Raw genomic sequence first — 21,987 nt, 5'->3', positions numbered from 1 at the left:
AGGGGGTCAGGGTGTTTCTACACTGCTCCATTTCTAATTACATTTATGTGGGACTATGTTCAACTGAGTCCCAAGATGGCTACAACACTTCCTGGTTGAAGTGTTGGCAGCCAATCAAATTTCAGAAGTAGGTTTGGTTTCCCAGATATCAATTTCTTTTTAAATTTAAATCCCATCCAATCCAAACAAGCTTTATTCAGCGCATTAGTCATAGAAGCACGTTATATAAATATTTCATAAAACACAGTATAAAAATATGGCTTAAAGCCTGTTTGAGGAAATTAAATGATGTCATAGATAATAGATTTCAGTTAAAACATTTAAAAACTACTATATATGCTTGATCTATAAAACAGCATTTTCTAAAATACATTAACAAAGGGGTCCAATGGCTTTGCCAAAGGTAATTGATCCATGCACTTGGATACTACTGGTATCTACAATACATGGTATGTGGCTTACAGCTCCCCTTGTACATGTGCAAATGAGCGATAACAGACTCAGCCTTAATTTGCAGGGAGAGATTGTGATCTTATAGCCCAAGACCATTCCAGAAATGTTGCTAGTGCAATGACAATAGGAGTTCATTTAAATATCTTTGAAACTACTGAACGGATTTACACCAAATCATAAAAATCATTCTTTCTGGACCAACATCCAATTTTCTGCCAGATTTGGTGCAATTCAGTCCAGCTGTTCAGCCTGTACTCCTGTTGAAAATGAAAAATCCCCATACACATAACGAAGGGAAAATGTGTTTTGGGATCGCCCCCACCCAGTTTTTCTCGGCTCCTGCTTGACGGATCACCCCAAAACTTGCAACACAGCAGCTGAACCAAAAATGTAAAAAAATATTTGCGAAGAATCACCAAGTGACGCCAAAGTTATTGGCAAAACAACAAACGCATATCCCTAAGGAAACTTTGGTCCTAACTATAACTACCTACTGGCAACTGCCAGTAGGAGATTGAAAATAAATAAATAAATATATATATTCCACATGAAACATGCGCTACTTCCTGCAGCGTAACACGGGCCACACCAACAGTGCTTGTTTAAAAATGCTTTGTTTCATGACAAACAGTCATGACGCGTTTCGACTCAGCGAATCTTAATCTTATGCCACTTGCTGTCTTTCAATCCATGGGTTCGTTTAGCTCTTTACAACGTATTAGGCGTATATAGGCGCTCCTATTGTCAGGATCTTTTTTGGAGCTAACGCTAAAAGGAGTGCCCTCCAGCTGTGTTACTGAACAGGACCGAAGTTTCGATGGAAGGGCCACGATGGGAGGCCCGCCTCAACTTGGAGAATGAACATTTACCAGCCAGGATTTTCTGGAGGAATTTTCCCGTGCACTTCGTGCTTGATGTAACCTGTGAAAAAGGCAAATAAAGTGCTAAAATAACAACTCGGTGGTAGCGGGACCTACCTGTGGAACTCTGTGACTAAGTCATGGAACTTTCCTTTGAAGCACTGTGTTGCACTCGGTACACAGGGTAGCAAGTTGGAGTTTTGCCTAGATAGACATTGAACATCGTAAAGAACAGAAGTAGGCAGCCAAAACCAACCAACACGAAGGGATGAAAGTAGCCGAGTGGATGAAGAACAGCCGTTTAAAACTAAACTCGGACAAAACGGAAGTCCTCATCTTACGATCATCCCCCTCTGCCTGGGACGACTCATGGTGGCCACCGGCCCTGGGAACCGCACCCATACCAACGGACCACGCACGTAACCTGGGCTTCATGCTGGACTACTCCCTCTAGATGACCAGACAAGTCAACGCCGTTTCATCATCATGCTTCAACATCCTACGTATGCTCAACAAAATCTTCCGTTGGATCCCCACCGAAACAAGAAAAACGGTCACCCATGCACTGGTCACAAGCCGACTAGACTACGGAAACACCCTCAACGCCGGAACCACAGCCAAACTACCGAAAAAACTCCAACGCATCCAAAACGCCTCAGCCAGACTCATGCTAGACATCCCCCGCCAAGCTCACATTTCCGGTCACCTGAAAGACCTCCACTGGCTCCCCGTCAACAAGAGACTAACATTCCGCCTCCTCACCCACGCACACAAAGCCCTCTACGACCTAGGACCCGAATACCTCAACACGCGCCTGTCCTTCTACACCCCCACCCGCCAACTTCGATCGTCCAATCAAGCCCTCGCCGCAATTCCACGCATCCAAAGACCCACCATGGGTGGAAGATCCTTCTCCTACTTAGCGGCCAAAACCTGGAATTCCCTCCCCACCCACCTCCGCCTCACACAGAACCACCTCTCCTTCAGAAAACAACTAAAAACTTGGATATTTGATAAGTAAAGCTCCACCCCTCCCTCAAGCGCCTTGAGACCCTCTGGGTGAGTAGTGCGCTATACAAATTTAAACTTGACTTGACTTGACCAGTACCCGTCTGAAAAAGTTGTGGGCACAGGATGATTTTGCAACAAGGCCTCTTTCTGCACGTCTTGCTTCTTCCTGCACTTTTCTTCGTCTTTGTGGACTTCTGTTGCTTCTTTCTGCATTTCCTTTGCTTCTTTCTGTGCGTTTTTTCTTCTTTCTTCACATGTCATACCTCTGAAGGCATAGCTAGAAACCGGCATTTGAAAAACCTTTGAAATTCACTGAAAAAACCATAGGTTTCAGGCACGTTATAGTTAGAAATTAGCATTTAAAAATCCTTAGAAATTCACTGAAAAAAACATGCGTTTCAGGGGCGTTCTAGTTAGATGGACATTTCACTCAATACCCTGAAAAAACCATAGAAATTCCCCCGTTATAGTTAGTTCAGCTAACTATAACTCGCGCCCCCGTAATGCACTGCTGATGACGTCACATATTACATCACTCACGACATGGTAAGTGGCCTCACTGATGACATCATCGATGTGATAATTTGATGCATCTTCTCACGCCCTAATATAACCTTTGATACACCCACTCTAAATTACAGACTGCCATTCTCAACACCATAGAGACTCCTACACCAATAAATGCATACACACACACACTGATTATTAGGTTTACACACACATCACTCACTCACTCATACAGTCACTCATACTTATGGTCACTCAGTACAGGACTCATACACCTATTTAGACACTCACACACCACTACTCATCCATAGAGGTACTCACACACCTAGTCAGTCATGCAAATAATTAATCACACTGCCATTTACTCACCAATGCAGTTATACACACACCAGCTCAATTACTCATACAAATACTAGCACATTCTTACTCTCTTATACAATCAGTGATACAAGCACACACTCATCCATATAGCCACTCTCACAATCAGACACTCACTTATAGCCATTTATATACTCCAACACACATATATACTGCTTTTCACATATGTAGTTACTCACATATGTACCACGGAGATATACATTCACTCACTAACACAGCCATACACATACTCACCCACCTATACAGTCGATTACAGATGCACTCTTGAACCATTCACCCAGTGAATCACCCACTCACACATCTATGCACAGTCACACACACCCCACCCACACACACTCAGGCACCCATTCAGATACTGAGACAACCAATCAATAACCCATATAGACACTCATACAGCTATTTGCAAACCCATGCAGCCTCTTACACACCAACAGACAGACGGATACAGACAGTCACAGATTAGTCACTAACCGATGCATTGCATTCAGTAAGATACGTTTAATCACTCACTTATAGTCAGTCAGGCGCCTACTAAATCATCCATTCAGACACTTATACACCCACTCATTCTTCAATATGCCTTTCCCTATATATATTAAACATATCTAAACTTTACAGAAACACAGTCACTGGATGATGTCATGAGTGATGTCATTTGAGATGTCATCAGTGAGGTCACTGACCATTTCATGAGTGATGTAATATGTGATGTCATCAGCAGCGCATTGCGGGGGCGCGAGTTATAGTTAGCTTAACTAACTATAACAGGGGAATTTCCATGGTTTTGTACGAGTGAAATGTCCATCTAACGATAACGGCCCTGAAACCTATGGTTTTTTCTGTGAATTTCTAAGGTTTTTTAAATGCTAATTTCTAACTATAACGTACCTGAAAACTGTGTTTTTTTCAGTAAATTATATATATTTTCATTCTATTTACCTGCAAAACACATATTTATCTGGTAAAGGTATATTAATTGTAAAAAGAAATTGTTGTATAATACTTTCGTTGTAAAGGCATTGGTTGCTTGGACGTTGTTGTAAACGATGTTTCGCTCTGCCATGCAGTCTTGGAAGGACGTTCAGCATTATATGTATTATTCCAAAGGAAATGACTGGTACAACAGATACTTTCTTAAATTATTGGTGTTAAACATAGAATCAGGAACAAAAAGTGGAGCAAGGCCTCCAGAGTCCAAAAACCAAAAGATTGAAGGGCAAGGCTAGCTCCGCTCTTTGCTCTGAGGGAAACATATGTCTGTACCACCAGCATCAAATGGCGGTTAAAATCGGGTTACCATCCTTAGATTTGCAGGTTAGTGCCACCATTCACCAAACACAACAGCACACAGGAACTTAGAAGATTTAAATAGAAGCGCACCCATTTAGGACAGATCTGGCTAAAGGTCCAGGGCCAATTCACCTGCATGTACTCTGGGGCTTCGACAGGAGGTAGGAAAGCACTACAGAAATGCTAGAATACCACACAAACATCAGCAACAATGGCACTGCTATATTTGTAAGGTGAATTAAGGGGTGGACTAGTACATGTCAAAAGGGGATTTTAGGGTGCAGTGGTGGGGTAATGTTAGGTCTCATGGTACATGCATAAAGTCTCAGATAAAACACAACTGTGTGATTATCAAGGCAGGGGGGCCACATGGTACATCAGAAATGAAGAATCTAGCTTCAGACAGCTTGCAAGATCTCCAGGAGAAATAACTGCAACACAGAGCTGTGTGAAATTCAGGTTTTAATTATTAAAGTGAAATTCAAACACAATATAGGAGAAGGAATATTTTATTCTCAAATTAACATTCACCATAAATTCCAAGATAAAAAGAAATGAAAAATTAGTGTACAGCACCGATGTACTGTAGCATTAAAAAAAACACCAGTGTCTCATTTACTTCTAAATCTGTGTTTAATTTCCTGGTTAAATAGGATATCAGTCTTTCTTTCAACTGCCTTGTTACAATACTTCAGTTCCTTGTCAATATGGCAAATCCACCTACACAAATTAAGATGAATTGCTTAGAAACTAATCATTGCATAACCGTTGTACCAATTTTTTTGTCTCATGAAAGAAGGTAAAATATACATTTTTCCACCTGATTTTCTTTATTTCCGTAGTACAAAAAAAATGTGACACACCTTCAAAACTATGCTTCAGAAATGGAAAATTAAAAAGATTCATCATAGAGGGCTGGCAGGGGCCAAAGAAAAATTTGCCCACCACAGAACAAAATGCTCCTGACCCTCTAACCAGGGAATGAGGCCCAGACAAGCTAGTTCATGGAAAGTGCATACATGCTTTTCATAAGCGAACACTTTATTCTGAAAATCGAAGTGAAGCACACTATGAACCATGTTTTCTCCCACAGGGATATCATAGTTCATGGTTTCTACTGATAATTCATCGTGAGCAGATTTAGATTGGACTTGATTTTTATTTTTTTTTTTTTGAAGACCAATGGTCCCAAACTTTATTTAGTTTCACAGATGAGTTAAACAGCAGTCACACAGTGTCATAACAATAAACCACTACTACAAGCGGTACTCGGCTGTCAGTACAGAATGACATGGCAATTAAATACGAGTGAAAATAAACAGTAGCCAGTGGTAATGCATTAGTTCACAAGCAGCGGTGCTAGGAAATGTCTCGTGCCGCAGCGCTTGCGGCTCATGGCACTGCGCTAGGACCAGGGTGCTGTAAGAAATCCGACAGTCATTGCATTGAGTTATGTTCCCTGTTCAGTACAGTAGCGAGCTGGAGCAGGATCATATCCCCCGTCGTCACATGGATCGCTGGGCTTCCGCTGCCTGTACATGAAAACACCCAGTTGCCATTGTATGATACGGAAACAGGGAGGGGGGTGTCGAGCATTAGCGCGTGTACAAAATCAACAGTCTCTGTGTCAACCAAAAGGTATAACTGGGAATTAAAAGAGGAGGGGGAGGGAGAAACATTTCAACAACTGTTGGACTAGTGCATGTGCGTGTGGTAGTGTGTCTTGAATCCTAGCCGTGTGTGGTGCACCCTGTACGGGCTGCGCAGGGGCGGGGGTGATCGAGGATGTGGTGTCGCTGCGGCCGCGGGGTGGAGGCGGGGGGGGGAGGAGGCAGCGGGGGGGGGGAAGGGCAGCGGCGGGGGGCGGCAGGGGACATCGCTCGGTGTGCAAGAGCTCGGTAGTCGGGGCTGGCGGCGGGGGGGAATGAGGGGGGGAGGGGGGGGCGCGGCAGTGGGGGAGGAAGGGGGGGGACGCGGCAGTGGGGGGGGGGGGCAAACTCCGTGACCTATATGGACAGCAAGCGACAGGGCCCCTTCTATTCCGCGTCAGGTTGGCATTCTATACCGGCCCGGGCGCATGCCCTGTGGTACGCGATCAGGGTAGCGTCCCAGTCTTGGGCGATCGGGTATTTCCGTAGGCCAGTGGTCTCCTCTCTGTGTAGTGACACACTCTCCGCACTGGCCCAGTTGCCAAAAGAGCGACGCCAGTCTGCAGGGCGCGGTGGGTTGGCGTTTTTCCACCGTTTCGTAATGAGGCGTTTAGCCGTAATGAGGCCTAAGTCCCAAAAGCGTGCCCGCAGCTTGGTCTGCTTGGTTCTCCTGTAGAGCCCCAGTAGGCATACTTCCCACGTCTTGGGGAGAGTTTCGCCCGAGGCCGCCGTCAGCGTGTCAGTGACCGCTGACCAGTACGAGGCGAGGTGGGCGCAGTTCCAGAGTGCGTGCAGGAAGTCTGAGTCTAGGAGGCCGCATCTGGGACATGCCGACGAAGTGAGTCCGAAATAGCGATTCAGTTTGTCAGGAGACAAATATGCTCGATGAATGATATAATATTGGATGGTTTTAAATCGCGCGTTTCGGGGAACATTTCTAGCGCCCGCTAATATTGCGGTCCATTGTTTGTCCGTCCAGTCGGAGCCTCGGTCGGTCGTCCACTTCCCCCTCAGCCTTTGGGAGGAGAATAGAGTATGGGTGTGTAGTGCCTGTGCCAGCCAGTGCACTATATGAGACCCATTGCCCATCACGTGCAGGTACTGGATGAGAAGATGAGTGGGCGGTTCTTGGCTCATGTCACCCCATGCCTTCGTCAGTTCATGTAGGAGTCCGGCGTGTGCCAGGAATTGACCCACTGGCAGCTCGGTGTCTGCGGTCAGGGTCTCGAAGGGCAGCAGCACTCCGTCGCTATATAGGCCGCTCAGGTCGTCCAGGTCTGCCGCCGTCCAGCTGCGTAGCGCAGTCGAGGAAAGTATGCTAGTGCCCAAGGGAGTTCCCAGTAGTGGCAGGTTCGGAGCGTAGGGCACTGTGCCTTTGGTAAGTCTGAGGGCCCGCGCAAAGCACCGCTTCGCGATCGCCACATGGACTTGTGTGGGGTGTCGCCCCTGCGTTAGGGGGTGGAAGAGTGTGAGCACCTGCACGGGGGACAGAGTGGTATCAGCCGTGGCCGTGTCTATCAGGTTCTTGCCGCTCAGCCAGTAAGCGACCCATTGTAGCTGGGCTGCTAAGTAATATAGCTCCTGGTTGGGGACGGCTAAGCCTCCAGCGTCCGTGGCCGCATATAGAGTCTTTAACGCTACCCGTGGTCTCCCTTTGTTCCAAATAAGGCGCCTGGTGAGAGTTTCCAGCCCTCTGAATATGCGCGCTGGCACATACACTGGCAGGTTAGCATAATAATAGAGGAGCCGGGGGAGCAGTATCATTTTGGTCAGTGCCACTCTGGCCGGCACATTCAGCGGGAGGGAGTTCCAGAACGTGACCTGGGCCGTGAGTGAGGATATAGCCCTCACCAGGTTACCCTCCAGGAGATCCACGGGGTCTCGATATATCAAGATCCCTAGGTACCTGAATACCGTCGGGTGCCATCGGAGCGTCTCCCCCATCATGCGCACCTCACATTGCGGCATCTCGCTACTGAATGCGTAGGTTCCCGATTTGGCCCAGTTAACGCGGAGCCCCGACATATCTCCGAATGTACGGAAGATGTCCGCGATTGCCTCAGGTATGCATGTGAGATCTCTGACATACAGTAGTAGATCATCGGCATATAGAGACACCGAGTGTATGCCGTCCGCTAGTGGGATGCCCCATGTGGTGCCGGAGGTGCGGAGCAGTTCCGCCAATGGCTCCATCGCCAGGGCGAATATCATAGGGGAGAGGGGGCAGCCCTGTCTGGTACCCCGCCCAATGCGGATCCTGTCGGAAAACAACCGCCCAGTCCGGACACGCACTTCGGGCGCCTGATAGAGGAGCCCCACCATCTGGATATAGGCTTCGCCTAGTTCGTATTTCTCAAGGACTCGGAGGAGATACGGCCATTCCACCGAGTCGAACGCTTTTTCCAGATCGAGCACGATGCACCCTGAACGCGGCCAGGTAGGGGTTGCATACCGTTGGATCTTAAAAAACCGGCGTAGGTTGTAGGACGTGCTCCTGGTGGGCACAAAGCCATTTTGATCAGCGTGCACCAGCGTGGGGACCAGCGGTGCAAGTCTCCGGGCGAGCGTCGCGGCTAATATTTTATAATCGGTGTTGAGGAGTGCCAATGGTCTGTATGAGCCAAGTTCGGTCGCCTCCCTACCTGGTTTCAGCAGAGAGACCAGGTTAGCTTCGTTTAGGGACGCTGGGAGCTCAGCATCTTCCAATGCCGCCTTATACATTCTCAGCAGTTCTGGTATTAGCACCAGTGAGTAGGCTTTGTAGAACTCTGCCGGGAGCCCGTCAGGGCCCGGCGCTTTGCTATTGGAAAGGGAGAAAATCACGTCCCGTAGTTCCTCACCGGTAATTGCAGCACCCAGCTCCGCCTGGTGGGCAGCAGTAGCTGTTGGGAGCTGCAGGGTCGTTAGATAGTCCACGATCTCCACCACGGTGGCCTGCAGCCGTGTGTTATACAGGGACTTGTAATGTGACGTGAACGCCTCGTGGATCTGTGTCTGGGTGTAGACCTCGACGCCTTGGGACGTACGGATCGATAGGACCGGCGCAGACTGCGCGTCCTGCCGTATCAGCCACGATAGCAGTCTGCCAGGTTTGTCCCCCGCGTTGTGAGTGCGCGCGGAGTGGGCCGCGAAGTTAATGTTCTTTAGGCGCTCCATCAACGCAGCGTGATCTGCCCTGGTCGAGATCAGCTGGGAATCATCGCCTCCCGTCGCCTCCCGTTCTTTATCCAGTAGCGCCTCCTCCACCCTTATCAGATCCCTCTCCACCTGGCCTCGCAGGCCCGCCTGAACACTGAGGCAGCCTCCCCGGGTGACCGCCTTGAAGGCGTCCCACTCAAGTCTCGGGGAGGAGGTCGAGTCGGTGTTGTCTTCAAAATATTGAATGATTCTCCTGGACATCTCCTCCCGGAATGGCGGGTCGAGTAGGAGGTCCGGCTGTAAGCGCCATGTGGGTACGGGCGGACGTGGGCGCCGCCATCCATAGACCAGTGTGTGCGGGTTATGGTCCGAGTGCGTCCGTCCCAGATAGTCAGCGTCAGTCACGGAGGAAATCAGGTCGCGGGACAGCATGTATCGGTCCAACCTAACATGCAGAGAATGGGCTCCCGAGTAATAGGAATACACCCGGGCGGTGGGATTCCTGACTCGCCAGGCATCGTGCAGGTTCCATTGTGTCGCCCAATCGGTTAGGGCCCTGGAAGTCGCTTGCGCTGGGGCGATCGCTGCTGGGGGGGACGAGCGGTCAAGGGAAACATCTAGTACGCAGTTGTAATCCCCGCCCACCATCAAGGGTACGTCTGGCCAGGGCGCAATTACTGCCGACAAGCGCGTGAAGAATTTCCCCTGTTCCACATTGGGTGCGTATATGGAGGCTATGACAATTTGCTGTCCGTCTAGTCTGCCCTGTATGAAGACGTAGCGTCCCTCGGTGTCGATATTGCTGTGTGTTAGTGCGAATGGAACCCCAGGTCTGACCCAGATCAGGGTCCCCCGCGCGAACGCTGAAAAGGTCGTGGCGTATATCTGCCCCCTCCACCTACGGCGAAGTGCGGCCACCTCAGCGGCGACTAGGTGTGTCTCCTGCAGTAGTGCAATCTGGACCTGATGTCGCCTAAGGTATGAGTACACCTGGTATCTACGTGAGGGTGTGTGCATGCCCCTGACATTCCAGGTACAAAATTTAACCGTAGCCATCACAGTATGCATCGCGCTCAAGCACCCAGCCCCCCCCTCCCAACCCCCAGCCCACCCCACCCACACACACACAGCGGCCGCGGACAGTGGCTATTGTTACCCCTCGCCCACTCCCACAGTCCCAGGGATGCACGTTGTAGCGTTGCAATGTCCACACTAGTCTCAAAAGGAAGAACTTTAACAGAAACATAATACCAAAAGGGCAACGACAGAACGAGTCGCCGCCCAAACGCTCTATCGAGCTTAATCAATCCGTGAGTTCAATGGGGGGATGACGAAGTTCAGCACGTGAGTAAAGCAAGTGAGTTCAAGTCGCCAAGAGAGCTGTGGCAGCTCCCCTCCACGGGCAGTATGTCTAGGGGCACCAAATGTCAGTGGCAGTGTCCGCAGACAAGTCAGGGTTCCCAATGTCGCTGGTCTCGGATAGTCCACCCCTGGGGGGGGATCCCATCTGCTACTTCCTCAGGGGGGGCCACTCACCTCTAGGGGTCCGTCCACCCCACCAGATGCTTGCTCCCAGTGACGTGTCAATGGGACCGCTCCAACCCCTCTCTCGGTGTCACGGCGGGCCGTGCCGGGCCGGTAGGTGGGGGGATCAGGAGTGGAGCTCAGATCACGGAGATGGGGCTGTATGTAGCTGCCGTGGGTCTCAGAAGTGCTGTTGTGGACTCCCGGACAGGTCAGCCTTAAAAGTGACCAAACTGTCCCAGGATGCCAATCGCAATGCCCAGGCCTGGGCTAGGTTGAGGAGGGTCGTTTATGCTATCAGATCCGATGTTTGGGGTGTGACATCCGGCAAGCCCTCAGTGTTTGAGTCATCTGGCAGTCCGTACATGAAATCGTCGTCCTCGCTCCCGCGTGATCTTGGGCTTGCGTTGGAGATCAGGATGGGCGATTGTGAACCACTGATCTCAGCCGTTCTCCGGATGGCCTCTCGATGTTCAATCAGTATTTGCTCTGGGGTGGGTCCGATTTCTGCGTCTGTGGTCGGCGACCCGGGCCTCGAGACGTGTCGTTGTCTCCGCCTGCGGGTACCTCGATTTCGGCGCTGCTCCTTCGGCGCAGGTACGTAGTTCGCATCCACTCCTGAATCCAGCCAGGCCGCCGCCGCCTCTGGAGTATCGAAGAAGTGGGTTTTGTCCTGCGCCACCACTCTGAGACGTGCTGGGAACAGCAAGGAGTACTTGAGAGCCAGGCGCCTGAGCCGTTGTTTCACCTCGAGGAACGATTGACGCCGGCGCTGGACCTGAATGGTGTAATCAGGGAAGAACATCACCTTGGCGTTGTCCACCTGTATGTCCGACAGTTTCCGCGTTTCGCGGAGAATGGCGTCCCGGTCACGGTAGTTCAGCACCCGCATGAGCATTGGCCTCGGGCTGGAGCCCTCCGGGGGTGGACGGGATGGTACTCTGTGCGCCCTTTCCACCACAAAATGCGGTGACAGGGTGCCTTCTGGTAGGAGCTCCCTGAGCCAGATCTCCATATGTTCCGCAGTCTCCCTCCGTTCCCATCGTTCCGGCAGGCCCACTATGCGTACATTGTTTCTTCTGGCCCGACCTTCAGCATCCTCCGCTCTATCCTCGAGGAATTCCACCCGGTTGAGTAGGTCACGGACGTGTTTATCTGTCTGCGTCAGCTTGGGTGTGGTCTCCGCCATCGTTTGCTCCAAGGCCGTGGTGCGGTCGGACAGTTTCTTGTGGTCCGCTCGAAGGAGCGTTAAGTCCACAGCCACTTTATCGATCCTGTTCTCCAGTGACGTACGGGTGAGCTGCATGGATTCCTCCAGGCGTTCCATGGCCGCCAGCATAGTGTCCAGTTTGGAGGCGGTTTGGTCAGCCTCTGTGTTCTTCACCATCTTTCCTTTGCTCAGTGTCCCACCGGTGCCGGTCTTCGCTCTGGTCCCCCCTGACATGTGGGTGGTCGTCACGGGTAGGCAGCCGGTCAGGCAAGCTTTCACGGCGAACGCTGTTGGGGCCCGTGCGTACTAGCCTCTCCTGGTCAGGCCGTCCGCTCAGCCCGTGCCGGGCGGTGTGCGGGATCCTGGATGTCACCTGACGTTGCGTGGGGCACCGTGGAGCTCGGTGCCGGATTAGCTGAGGTGGAGAATGCGGAGCTGTTCTGGGTTCTCACCCGCGTGGGCCTGGGCAGGTCCCCTGGTGTAAGGTCGATTGTTGGATGGGCTGTCTCGACGTGGTCACGGTCCGTGTGTCGCGTGGGCCGAGCTCTTCAGCACTGGATGGGTCCGACGTTGACCAGCGGCTGTATCTGTACAGCGGGTGGGTTCCGGTGTCCAGGAGGTGGGGCCACCCAGCTACCGTCGCCGATCATTCAGGCCCAGGGGCGACGTCGATAGTGCGGGTCACCAAGCAGTGGAGTGCGATAGTCCTCCGGCTCCCGCTAGTTTTGGCGGGAAGTCCCCAGCGCCGGCAGGCAGGGCGGGTCAGCAGTGCAGGGCGCCGCGGGTCAGTGTGGCGTGCCTGCTTGTAGTCTCTGGGATCCCCGCGCCGTGGGTTCACCGGGGGTACCGGGCGCTGTGGTACTGTCTCGTCCCCCTCGCTGGGCCAGTGACAAGGCGGCGGGCGAGTGTGAGGGTCCAGGGGGCAGAGCGGGTCAGTTGTTGCTGTGGTCTGCCGGGAGCCAGGGGCAACGCTGATCAAATGGACCCCCAGGTGTCCGAGTGGTCCCCCTCTCCGGTGCTCGCAGGGCCTGGCAGGATGCCTCCAGGGTCGGTCGGCAGGGCGGGCCGATTTCACCGCCTGCCGTGGGCCAGGGTTGGATGCCTTGCAGCTGAATCTGGGGCCCCTGCACGGCTGGAGCGCTGGTGGGCGGCCGGCGTTGCGGCGCGGTCTCCTTCCCCTCCGGATCGCGCCGGGGAGTGCACACGTGTTGCGGCCTACCTCGTTGGGCCGGATCCCCGGTCTTGGGTAGATGGGGCCGCCGACCGGAAGTGAGCCCTGGGCGGGCAGGTGCAGCAGCAGCCGACGGTCGGGGGGTCCGGTGCTCCGATCCTCCTGAAATTTTCAGGGATGGCAGGGCAGGTCCCCGGGTGCACTCGGTCCGAGTTTGGGCCCGAATGCACCGGAATTGAAGGAGAAATCGCCCGTGGAAGGGGAGCCTCGCTCGGAGCTCTACCCGGGCACGTCCTCTTACATCGAGCTCTTGGCCACGCCCTCATTGGACTTGATTTTTAATGGCAATTCTAAGACTGGTTCTTACTTAAAAGACAGGTTTTAATTAGTAAATTAATTGTAAAGAGAGCAAGGGGAGTTCTATGCAGCACAGTAAGGCAATGCTAAGATCTTCCAAGCTACACGAAGCTCAGGAACTTTGGGGGAAATTGTCCTCATTCTGGAGAACCATGAGCAGCTAATTCCAGTGAGAGGGCTGACACCAAGACCTGGGTTTCTCCCCGATGCAAAGCGTAATCTGATCAACGAGGGATCTTCATAGCTTGGCTTTTACTGGCTGGAGCTGAAGACTCTGCAACTTCATTGCCATACCCATGTTTCCAGTGATCTTCAATTTACCCTGGAAGAAAGCCTACGGAAACAGAATACATAAAAAAGCGTGAGACAACCAGGAAAAAAACCTCCACGATATTGTGCATTACCATAAAACAAGTGCAATTCTTGCATATCTGTGCCACACTAAATCAAAAAACTTTGCGATTACAAGAGGGTAAATTTGCAAACTTTGCAGTTTAAAAGATATGTTGAGTTTTTCAATTTTGCCGAGAGACAAGGGGTTTGTAAAATAATTATTTTGCAAAATCTATTTTGCTGGATGCTTTTCCTCACAAGAAAGTGATACAGCGGACTCGGATTAGTCTTTTTTAAACTAGGCAATTTTTAATGAGTTCGCAAAAACACTGCAAAATTAAAAAAATAAAATAAAGAAGCTGTGGAGGAAAACCTTCAAACTTTGCACATCTCTCGTTTACATTACGTTAATAAGGCACAAATTATGAAAATGGTTATACATTGTAGGAGTTGATATAAAACAGCAACCCAGACACAATACATTTGAAAATAAAACATTTGAATTCAACCTTTTCACAGCCAGCAGGGAAGATGCATAGTTTACAAGTGCTAGAAGTGCGAAAAAACTGTAAATGTGGATTGGGAGTAGGTAGTGAAAAAGACACAAAGCGCATGAATATTAAATCAAGAAATAAAAATAAAAGGAGGGGAAGAAACTGGTGTGTGGTAGATTGGAGGAAAAAAACAAGTCATTTTATTTGGTTTGTAACATATTGTAGGGAGGGCATTACAAAGCAGCATTAGAGCTTTTGATATAGCATTCATCTGTCTATGGACCTTAGTGGCAAACATTTAAGCACGTTATATATCTGGTGTCTACAGCAGATCCGCGGAGAATCGTTTGTATAAACATGGAGCACCCTCCCCACACAGCTGCGACAGACCCAGGACCTGCTGACCTTCAGGAGACTTCTCAAGACATGGCTTTTCGAGCAGTAGCTGCACCTCGCCCCCTCCCAGCGCCTTGAGACCTTCACGGGAGAGTAGCGCGCAATACAAATTCTTGATTGATTGAATTAAATTGCTTTTAAACTGACCTAAATAAAAGATAAATTAAGTATGATGTGCCTAATATTTATGTATGAAATTAAAGTAAAAAATAAAACATTTTCAATAGAGAGCTATAAAAACTAAGCACCCGCTTAACTGAACCTGTACATGTAGAACAAGAAAGAAATACATGACGGTCTTACAGATAAATGAACTTAAGAAAGACTCGAGATGTAGGTTCACCATGCTGGAATTGGCCAAACATTTTGGGATGAGGAACTGAAACCTGTGGCATAAAACACATGATTGAAGAGAAGCTGTTTCAAAATGTGCTTCAATCGAGCACATGAGGTTTAAAGTAAGAAAAAGTTGTAAGTATCAAAAGTGTAGGAAAAGTAGGTAGGAATATAGGACATAAAATGTCAGGTGTGCAGGCAGTAAAAGCACAGTCACGGAGGCCATCATTACTTGAATTGCAACAGAAAAAGTCAGAAGTGATGTGGTTTCAAGAAGAATGCCCTTCCATTTAGGACTAAAAGGCACTGGCCAACCAAAAGCTATGCTGCGATTCAGATGTTTATTTTCTGGATGGTGCGCCTTCATGTGGCTATGGAGATAGACTGCGCGTGCCGCTAGAATGCCTTGCTGCTATGTTTCAACTTGATTATTTTTAAAACTACTGTGCTTTAATCTGTGTTTGCCACTTTGCACGTACCTGAATTCCTCTTGCACCTTGCACTTTGGGCCCTACGTTCCCCGATCCACCGCAGTCTTTAGGACAAATTGTGTGGTGGAACGTAGCTCCTCCTCCTGCTCTCTTAACTTCCGGGGGAGGGTGTGTATTTAATTCTCATGTGCTGCCTGCCGCGCAGCGGACGCGCACAGCGGTGCCAAAGTCAAGCACGTCTGCGCCAGTCCACATCCGGACAGCGGCCAGGGCTAGCCATGATGTCCGTTGTGCCTCAAATGACATGATTAGATGGTCCAGAAGCGATATTTTGGTCCTAAAAAGCAAAGCCTGAACAGGTATGCCAGACACTAACCTTGGCTTTGACAAGTATCCCAGCCCCTGTGCGAACTGCTTATGGGCTCCCGTGAGCATGTCAGAGCACACGGCTACCAGCAGCAAGGAAGGCTATGAAGCAGAATGTAGCAAGCAAACAACTATTATTAAGGCGTGTCTGATCAATTGCAGATCTCTGGTTAAGCATGTGACAGACATATGGCTACTACTGGAAGAGATATTATAAAATGAATGTGGAAGGGTGCTGCACTCGACTCAAGCTAATTTGGATCGTTAATCCGGTATGTGTGCTGTACTAGATTAGTGTCTGCTAACTGAATCAAATGAATGTATATGGCCTGGTGCTGTCAGTCAAGTCAAGTCAAGTCAAGTCAATAAATTTATATAGCGCGCTACATACCCAGAGGGTCTCAAGGCGCTTGAAGAGGGGTGAGGAATTACTTCTCGAATATCCAGGTTTTAAGTTGCTTTCTGAATGCTAGGTGGTTTTGAGTGAGGCGAAGGTGCATGGGAAGTGAGTTCCAGGTTTTGGCCACTAGGTAGGAGAATGATCTTCCTCCCATGGTGGTTTTGTTGACGCGGGGAACAGCAGCGAGGGCTTGGTTGGAAGAGCGCAGCTGGCGGGAGGGGGTGTAGAAGGAGAGACGTGTATTGAGGCATTCGGGTCCAAGTTCGTAAAGAGCTTTGTGTGCGTGGGTGAGGAGGCGGAAAGTTATCCTCTTATTGACGGGGAGCCAGTGGAGGTTTTTCAGGTGACCGGAAATATGTTCTTTACGCGGGATGTCTAATATGAGTCTGGCTGATGCGTTCTGGATGCGTTGGAGTCTTTTCTGAAGTTTTGCGGTGATACCGGCGTAAAGGGTGTTTCCGTAGTCCAGGCGGCTTGTAACCAGTGCGTGGGTGACCGTTTTTCTAGTTTCGGTGGGAATCCAGCGAAAAGTTTTTTTGAGCATGCGAAGAATGTTGAAGCAAGATGAAGAGACGGCGTTGACTTGTCTGGTCACCGAGAGTGAGGAATCCAGGATGACGCCTAAGTTCCGTGCGTGATTCGTCGGGATGGGTGCTTTTCCGAGGGCCTCTGGCCACCAAGAGTCGTCCCAGGCGTAGGGGGAGGTACCTAACATAAGGACTTCTGTTTTGTCTGAATTCAGTTTCAGACGGCTATGCTTCATCCATTCGGCTACCTCTTTCATTCCTTCATGTAGGTTGGTTTTGGCGATGTTTGGGTCTTTGGTGAGTGAGAGGATTAGTTGAGTGTCATCAGGGTAGGAGATGATGTTGAGGTTGTGTTGGCGTGCGATGGTTGCGAGGGGGCTCATGTATACGTTGAAGAGGGTGGGGCTGAGTGAAGATCCTTGTGGCACGCCGCAGATGACTTCAGTGGCCTCTGACTTGAATGGTGGAAGGCGTACTCTCTGAGTTCTTCCGGCAAGGAATGAGGTGATCTATTCCAGTGCTTTTCCTTGGATTCCGATGTTTCTGAGTCGTTGTAACAGGGTGTTATGGCAGACTGGTTCGAAGGCTGCGGTGAGGTCGAGGAGGATGAGGGCGACTGTGTCTCCATTGTCCAGTAGAGTTCGGATGTCGTCTGTTGCTGCGATGAGTGCGGTCTCAGTACTGTGTTTGGCTCGGAAGCCGGACTGTGAGGTGTCGAGGGATTTGTTGGCTTCGAGGAAGGCGGCGAGCTGGTTGTTGACAGCTTTCTCGATGACTTTGGCCGGGAATGGAAGGAGCGAGATGGGGCGGTAGTTTTTGAGTTCGGTGGGGTCAGCTGTGGGTTTTTTCAGAAGGGCGCCGAGTTCGGCGTGTTTCCAGCTTTCTGGGAAGGTGCCGGAGTTGAGGGAGCAGTTGATGACGTCTCGGAGGTGTGGTGCTACGATGGAGTCTGCTTTGTTGAAGATGTGGTGAGGGCATGGGTCTGTGGGGGATCCTGAATGTATGGAGTTCATCAGGCGGATGGTGTCCTCAGTGGAGATCGGGTTCCAGTCATAAAGGATGTTCAATGGGGGTGAAGGTACAGTAGAGGGTTGGGTGAGTTGGTCTTCGGGTAGGTTGTCGAAGCTGTTGTGGATGTCTGCGATTTTGTCGTGGAAGAACGAAGCTAGGGAGTCGCAAAGGGTTTGAGAGGGGGTGATGTTGTTGGAGTTGGCAGTGGGGTTGGTAAACTCTTTGACGATGTTGAATAATTCCTTGCTGTTGTGGGCGTTTTTGTCTAGTCGGTCTTTGAATGCCGTTTTCTTGGCAGTCCGGATCAATTGGTGGTGTATGCGGGTGGCGTTTTTGAAGGCGTCCCTGGTGTTGGTGTTAGGGTCTTTTTTCCAGGCTTTCTCAAGGGAGCGACAGAGTTCCTTGGATTTCTTAAGATCCTCGTTGAACCAGGGGGCGTTTTTGCTGCCTAGTTTGATTTGACGTTTTTTCAAAGGTGCTAGGTTGTTGGCGGTGTTGGTTAGCCATTGAGTGAGATTAATGGCTGCTTGGTTGGGGTTCGATGAGTGGGCATGGGGGTTTTGAAGAAGCGATGTGGAGATCTGGTCGATGGTGATTTTGTTCCAGTTTCTTCGCAGGGTAGGTTGAGGATGGTTGTGGGTTGTGGTCTTATTGTAAACAAAGTGAACGCAGCTGTGGTCCGTCCATTGGAGAACTGTGGTATGACTGAAGGAAATATGTATGCTGGAGGTGAAGATAGGGTCGAGAGTGTGTGGTGCGTGGGGGTATTAACAAGTTGTTTTAGTCCAAGGTTGGCGAGATTGTCCAGAAGGGTGGTGGTGGTGTTGTCGTTGCTTTTTTCCAGGTGAAAATTGAGGTCTCCCAATAGAATGTAGTCCTCGGAGGAGAGGGCGTGTTGGGTGATAAAATCAGTGATGTCTTCAGTGAATTGTGCACGGGGTCCTGGTGGTCTGTAGACGAGCGGTAGCATTTCTGGCTAACGAATACCCTTTTTTTCGAGACTCCGGCGAGACTGCAGCAAAAGTGCCAAGGCTCGCAGGCTGTCTCAAGTCCGCGTGACCAAGACATAATACAGATAATTCATAACGAAAAGACATTCAGAGAAAACAAAGCCTCTCGGGCACGATGACTTAATATTGGATTTCACTATCTTCCCACATTTGTGACCCCCGACGAAGGGGCCTCAGCCCCGAAATGCATTGGGTTTTGATCAATCATTTTTTTATGAGTTAATAAATCCGTTTGTATTCGCTATGTTACTACGATGATATAAATGGTGATATTACAAGATATTATGTAAAAAAGTAAAGTGAAATGTGATGTACTTTTCATTTTTTGAAAAAATAAATAGAATGTACTAAAGGAGAATTTGTATTGTAGTAGTGCGTACTGGAGTCCTGGTGACTGACAGCACCAGGCCATATACATTCATTTACTACTGGAAGAGGGCAAATGGGACGCCATGTTTCCGACAGAAACATGGGTTTAGGAAGTTGCCACACCCGCAATTGCCTTGGCTATCCCGCCTGGCTTTAAAATCTGCTGTGCACATAGGGAGGGGTCTAAAAGAGGAGGGAGGGGTAGCGATTATATACAGAGACTCATAGGAAGCGGATTTCTCTGGGATGCCTTAAATAGGCACAATGGTTCACTTAAATTTCTGCCTAAAAATTGCCCCCTCCATTTCACTTTCAGGACTCCTGATCTATAGACTCCCTGATTGTGCAGCTAGCGTCACCTCAGAAGTGTGCAATTTATTGGCACAAAAATCCCTGGCATATGCTAATTTCACAGTACTGGGGGATTTCAACCTTCACGGGGACACCCCAAATTGTACCCAGGCTGATCAGTTGGCAGCTGCTCCTGTTGGAATCAATTTGGTTCAACAGGTAAAACGACCGATTCACAAGGCAGGGCACACCCTGGACCTTGTGTTTACTAACTTGCTATCCTTGCGTACGAAAGATCCCTGCCATGTGGTATGGTCAGATCACTATCTGATCGCTTTTTCAATCGGCCTAGTCAAAGAAAGGCAGCAGGTCGGTTCACGCATGGTCTGAAAAAGGAATTGGAAGAAGCTTACAGTAGAAAATTTAGGACCGGCTCTACAGGAGAGCCTATCCCCTTGTACGTACGACCCTAATGTAGATGCTTTGGAATTTCACAACGGGATCTCTACGGCGAAAGATACTGTAGCTCCGTCCAGATTCACTAAATCACGGAGGCAATTACCCTCGGCCTGGTGGTTCTCCGAAGCCCTTAAACTGGACAAAAGTAGATGAAAGCGCCTAGAACGCCAGTGGCGTTCCAACTATGGCGCGATAGCTAAAGCTGCATACATGAAGGCCCTGAAAGAGCTACGCAAAAGTATAAAAACGGCTAGAAGAGAATACATAGCAAAGAGCACCAAGTCAGCAGAGAATTCAAGTAGGGAATTATTCAAGGTTGTGAGGGCCTTCCTTAAGCCTCAAGAACTTCAAACTGAAGCCCAATCTTCTCCCTCACTATGTGAGAATATCGCCGACTTCTTAGATAATAAAATTCGAATCATCTACTATGCCTTTATGGATTATGCTGCAACGATTAAAACTGATATGATTGAGAGCTACCATTCGCAAGCCTAGTTCAGCGAATTTTCCCCGATTACGCTGCAAGACGGAATGGCTTTGATTCTTAGCTGCAAATCTGGTTCACCAGAGGACCCCTGCCCCCCGAAACTCTGGAAGGTAGTGGCTCATGCCACAGTAAAGATGCTGATCCACTTTTGGAATACTTCCCTCACAACTGGTAACTTCCCTGAGTCATGGAAACACGCCATTGTCTACCGCTCAGGAAAAATCTTAATGGAGTGCCCGGAGATTTGAGCAACTATCGTCCTATCTCTCTTCTCCCAGCCCCTGCAAAAATGCTGGAGAAGTGGGTTCAACAGCAGCTGTCCTCGTTTGTTGAGGAATCTGGCATCTTGCATGATACCCAATCTGGGTTCAGACCGGGCTTTAGTACCGACACTGAGCCATTTTTCAGGAAAGCACTGAAAACTTGGCTTTTTAGCTTAGAACCGAAGAACTAGGTTAGCGTGAGTAGTTCTTGTGGCTCGCTTTTCTGTCTTACTTATCGCCGGGACACCTCTGCTTGAGGTAGCTGTTTGCGCTTTTGCAAATGCCGTTATTATTATTACTGGATGGTGCGCCTTTATGTGGCTATGTCTGTGCAGTTGGTCAATTACTTTGCCCGGCCCGCGCTTTTTCAAGTTAAAGGACATTAGCCCTGCTTCACGCCTCATGGAAAGGCCTATGTCCATGAACCTAGAAATGGTGCTGAATATCCGCAGGTCTGCTCAACTAAAGTGGGGCATTTCGTACTCCTATAGGACTTTCTTTGGGCAACAGGGAAGTGAGGCACTCAATTCAGTAGTGGGTGCACACATTGCTAGCAGATCACAATGACTGGCCTCAGTGAGAGACCGCTAGGGCCAGTGCCACCATTTGCACATGAATGACACCATGCCTTTCAGGAAGGCTGCAATAACCATAATTACTGAAGGATCAGAAGGTTTACCATAAACACACTGACGGGGGGGGGGGGGGGGATTATTCTGACACGATCGCAAATCTCTATTTGGGTGCAAACTGTCATTTGCACCAAAGTGTGCAATTACAGCACTATTTTTTGCATGGCTCTCACAATCAGTAATCCTTCCAAGTCCAATCGCCTAAAGATTTATATATAGAAGGTGAAAAGACCTAGAGTGTGAGAAACTGGGGCACACAATGGAGCAATAGTTGGACAGAGCAGCAGCACCAGTCACTAATGCCCTCTCTGTCTCCAATGGAGAAACCAACTTCTCGATGGGCGAGACATGGAGAGCTTTCACAGGAACAAATGATTTCCTCACAGGACGCAGATGTTCTGCTTCATTGGTACTGGCATCATCTGCCTGTGTCCTGTTTGGGATTCATTATCCTGCGTTGAGCAGATGTGACCTTTATTTTGGACCAGCCAAGGGTTGAAAGGATCCTGGTGATGCTGACCATAACAAGACTTTATTACGAAATCATGTGAAGGGGAGACAGGCCCAAAGAACAAGCTCTGGTGAGACTTTAAATCCTTCCAGGCCCACTTTCTCACAAAACAGACTAGAGCCA

The 21,987-nt window shown here is 49.5% G+C and overlaps 1 protein-coding gene across 1 annotated transcript in view; it reads right to left on the bottom strand.

Moving 5' to 3' along the window:
* Positions 1-4,992: 4,992 nt before the first annotated feature.
* LOC147747232 (sterol carrier protein 2-like) overlaps positions 4,993-21,987 on the bottom strand; it is a 382,719-nt gene continuing 365,724 nt past the window's right edge. Inside the window, exons 16-17 of the mRNA XM_086952451.1 lie at positions 13,523-13,882; positions 4,993-5,649 (exon numbers count right to left, since the gene is read on the bottom strand). Coding sequence (XP_086808577.1) covers positions 13,787-13,882 — 96 coding nt within the window. The 3' untranslated portion in view covers positions 4,993-5,649; positions 13,523-13,786. The remainder of the gene's footprint in view (positions 5,650-13,522; positions 13,883-21,987) is intronic.

Source organism: Lissotriton vulgaris, chromosome 1_1 (genome assembly GCF_964263255.1).
Source record: "Lissotriton vulgaris chromosome 1_1, aLisVul1.2, whole genome shotgun sequence".
NCBI lineage: Eukaryota > Metazoa > Chordata > Amphibia > Caudata > Salamandridae > Lissotriton > Lissotriton vulgaris.
This window is presented reverse-complemented; position numbering and strand designations above follow the sequence as displayed.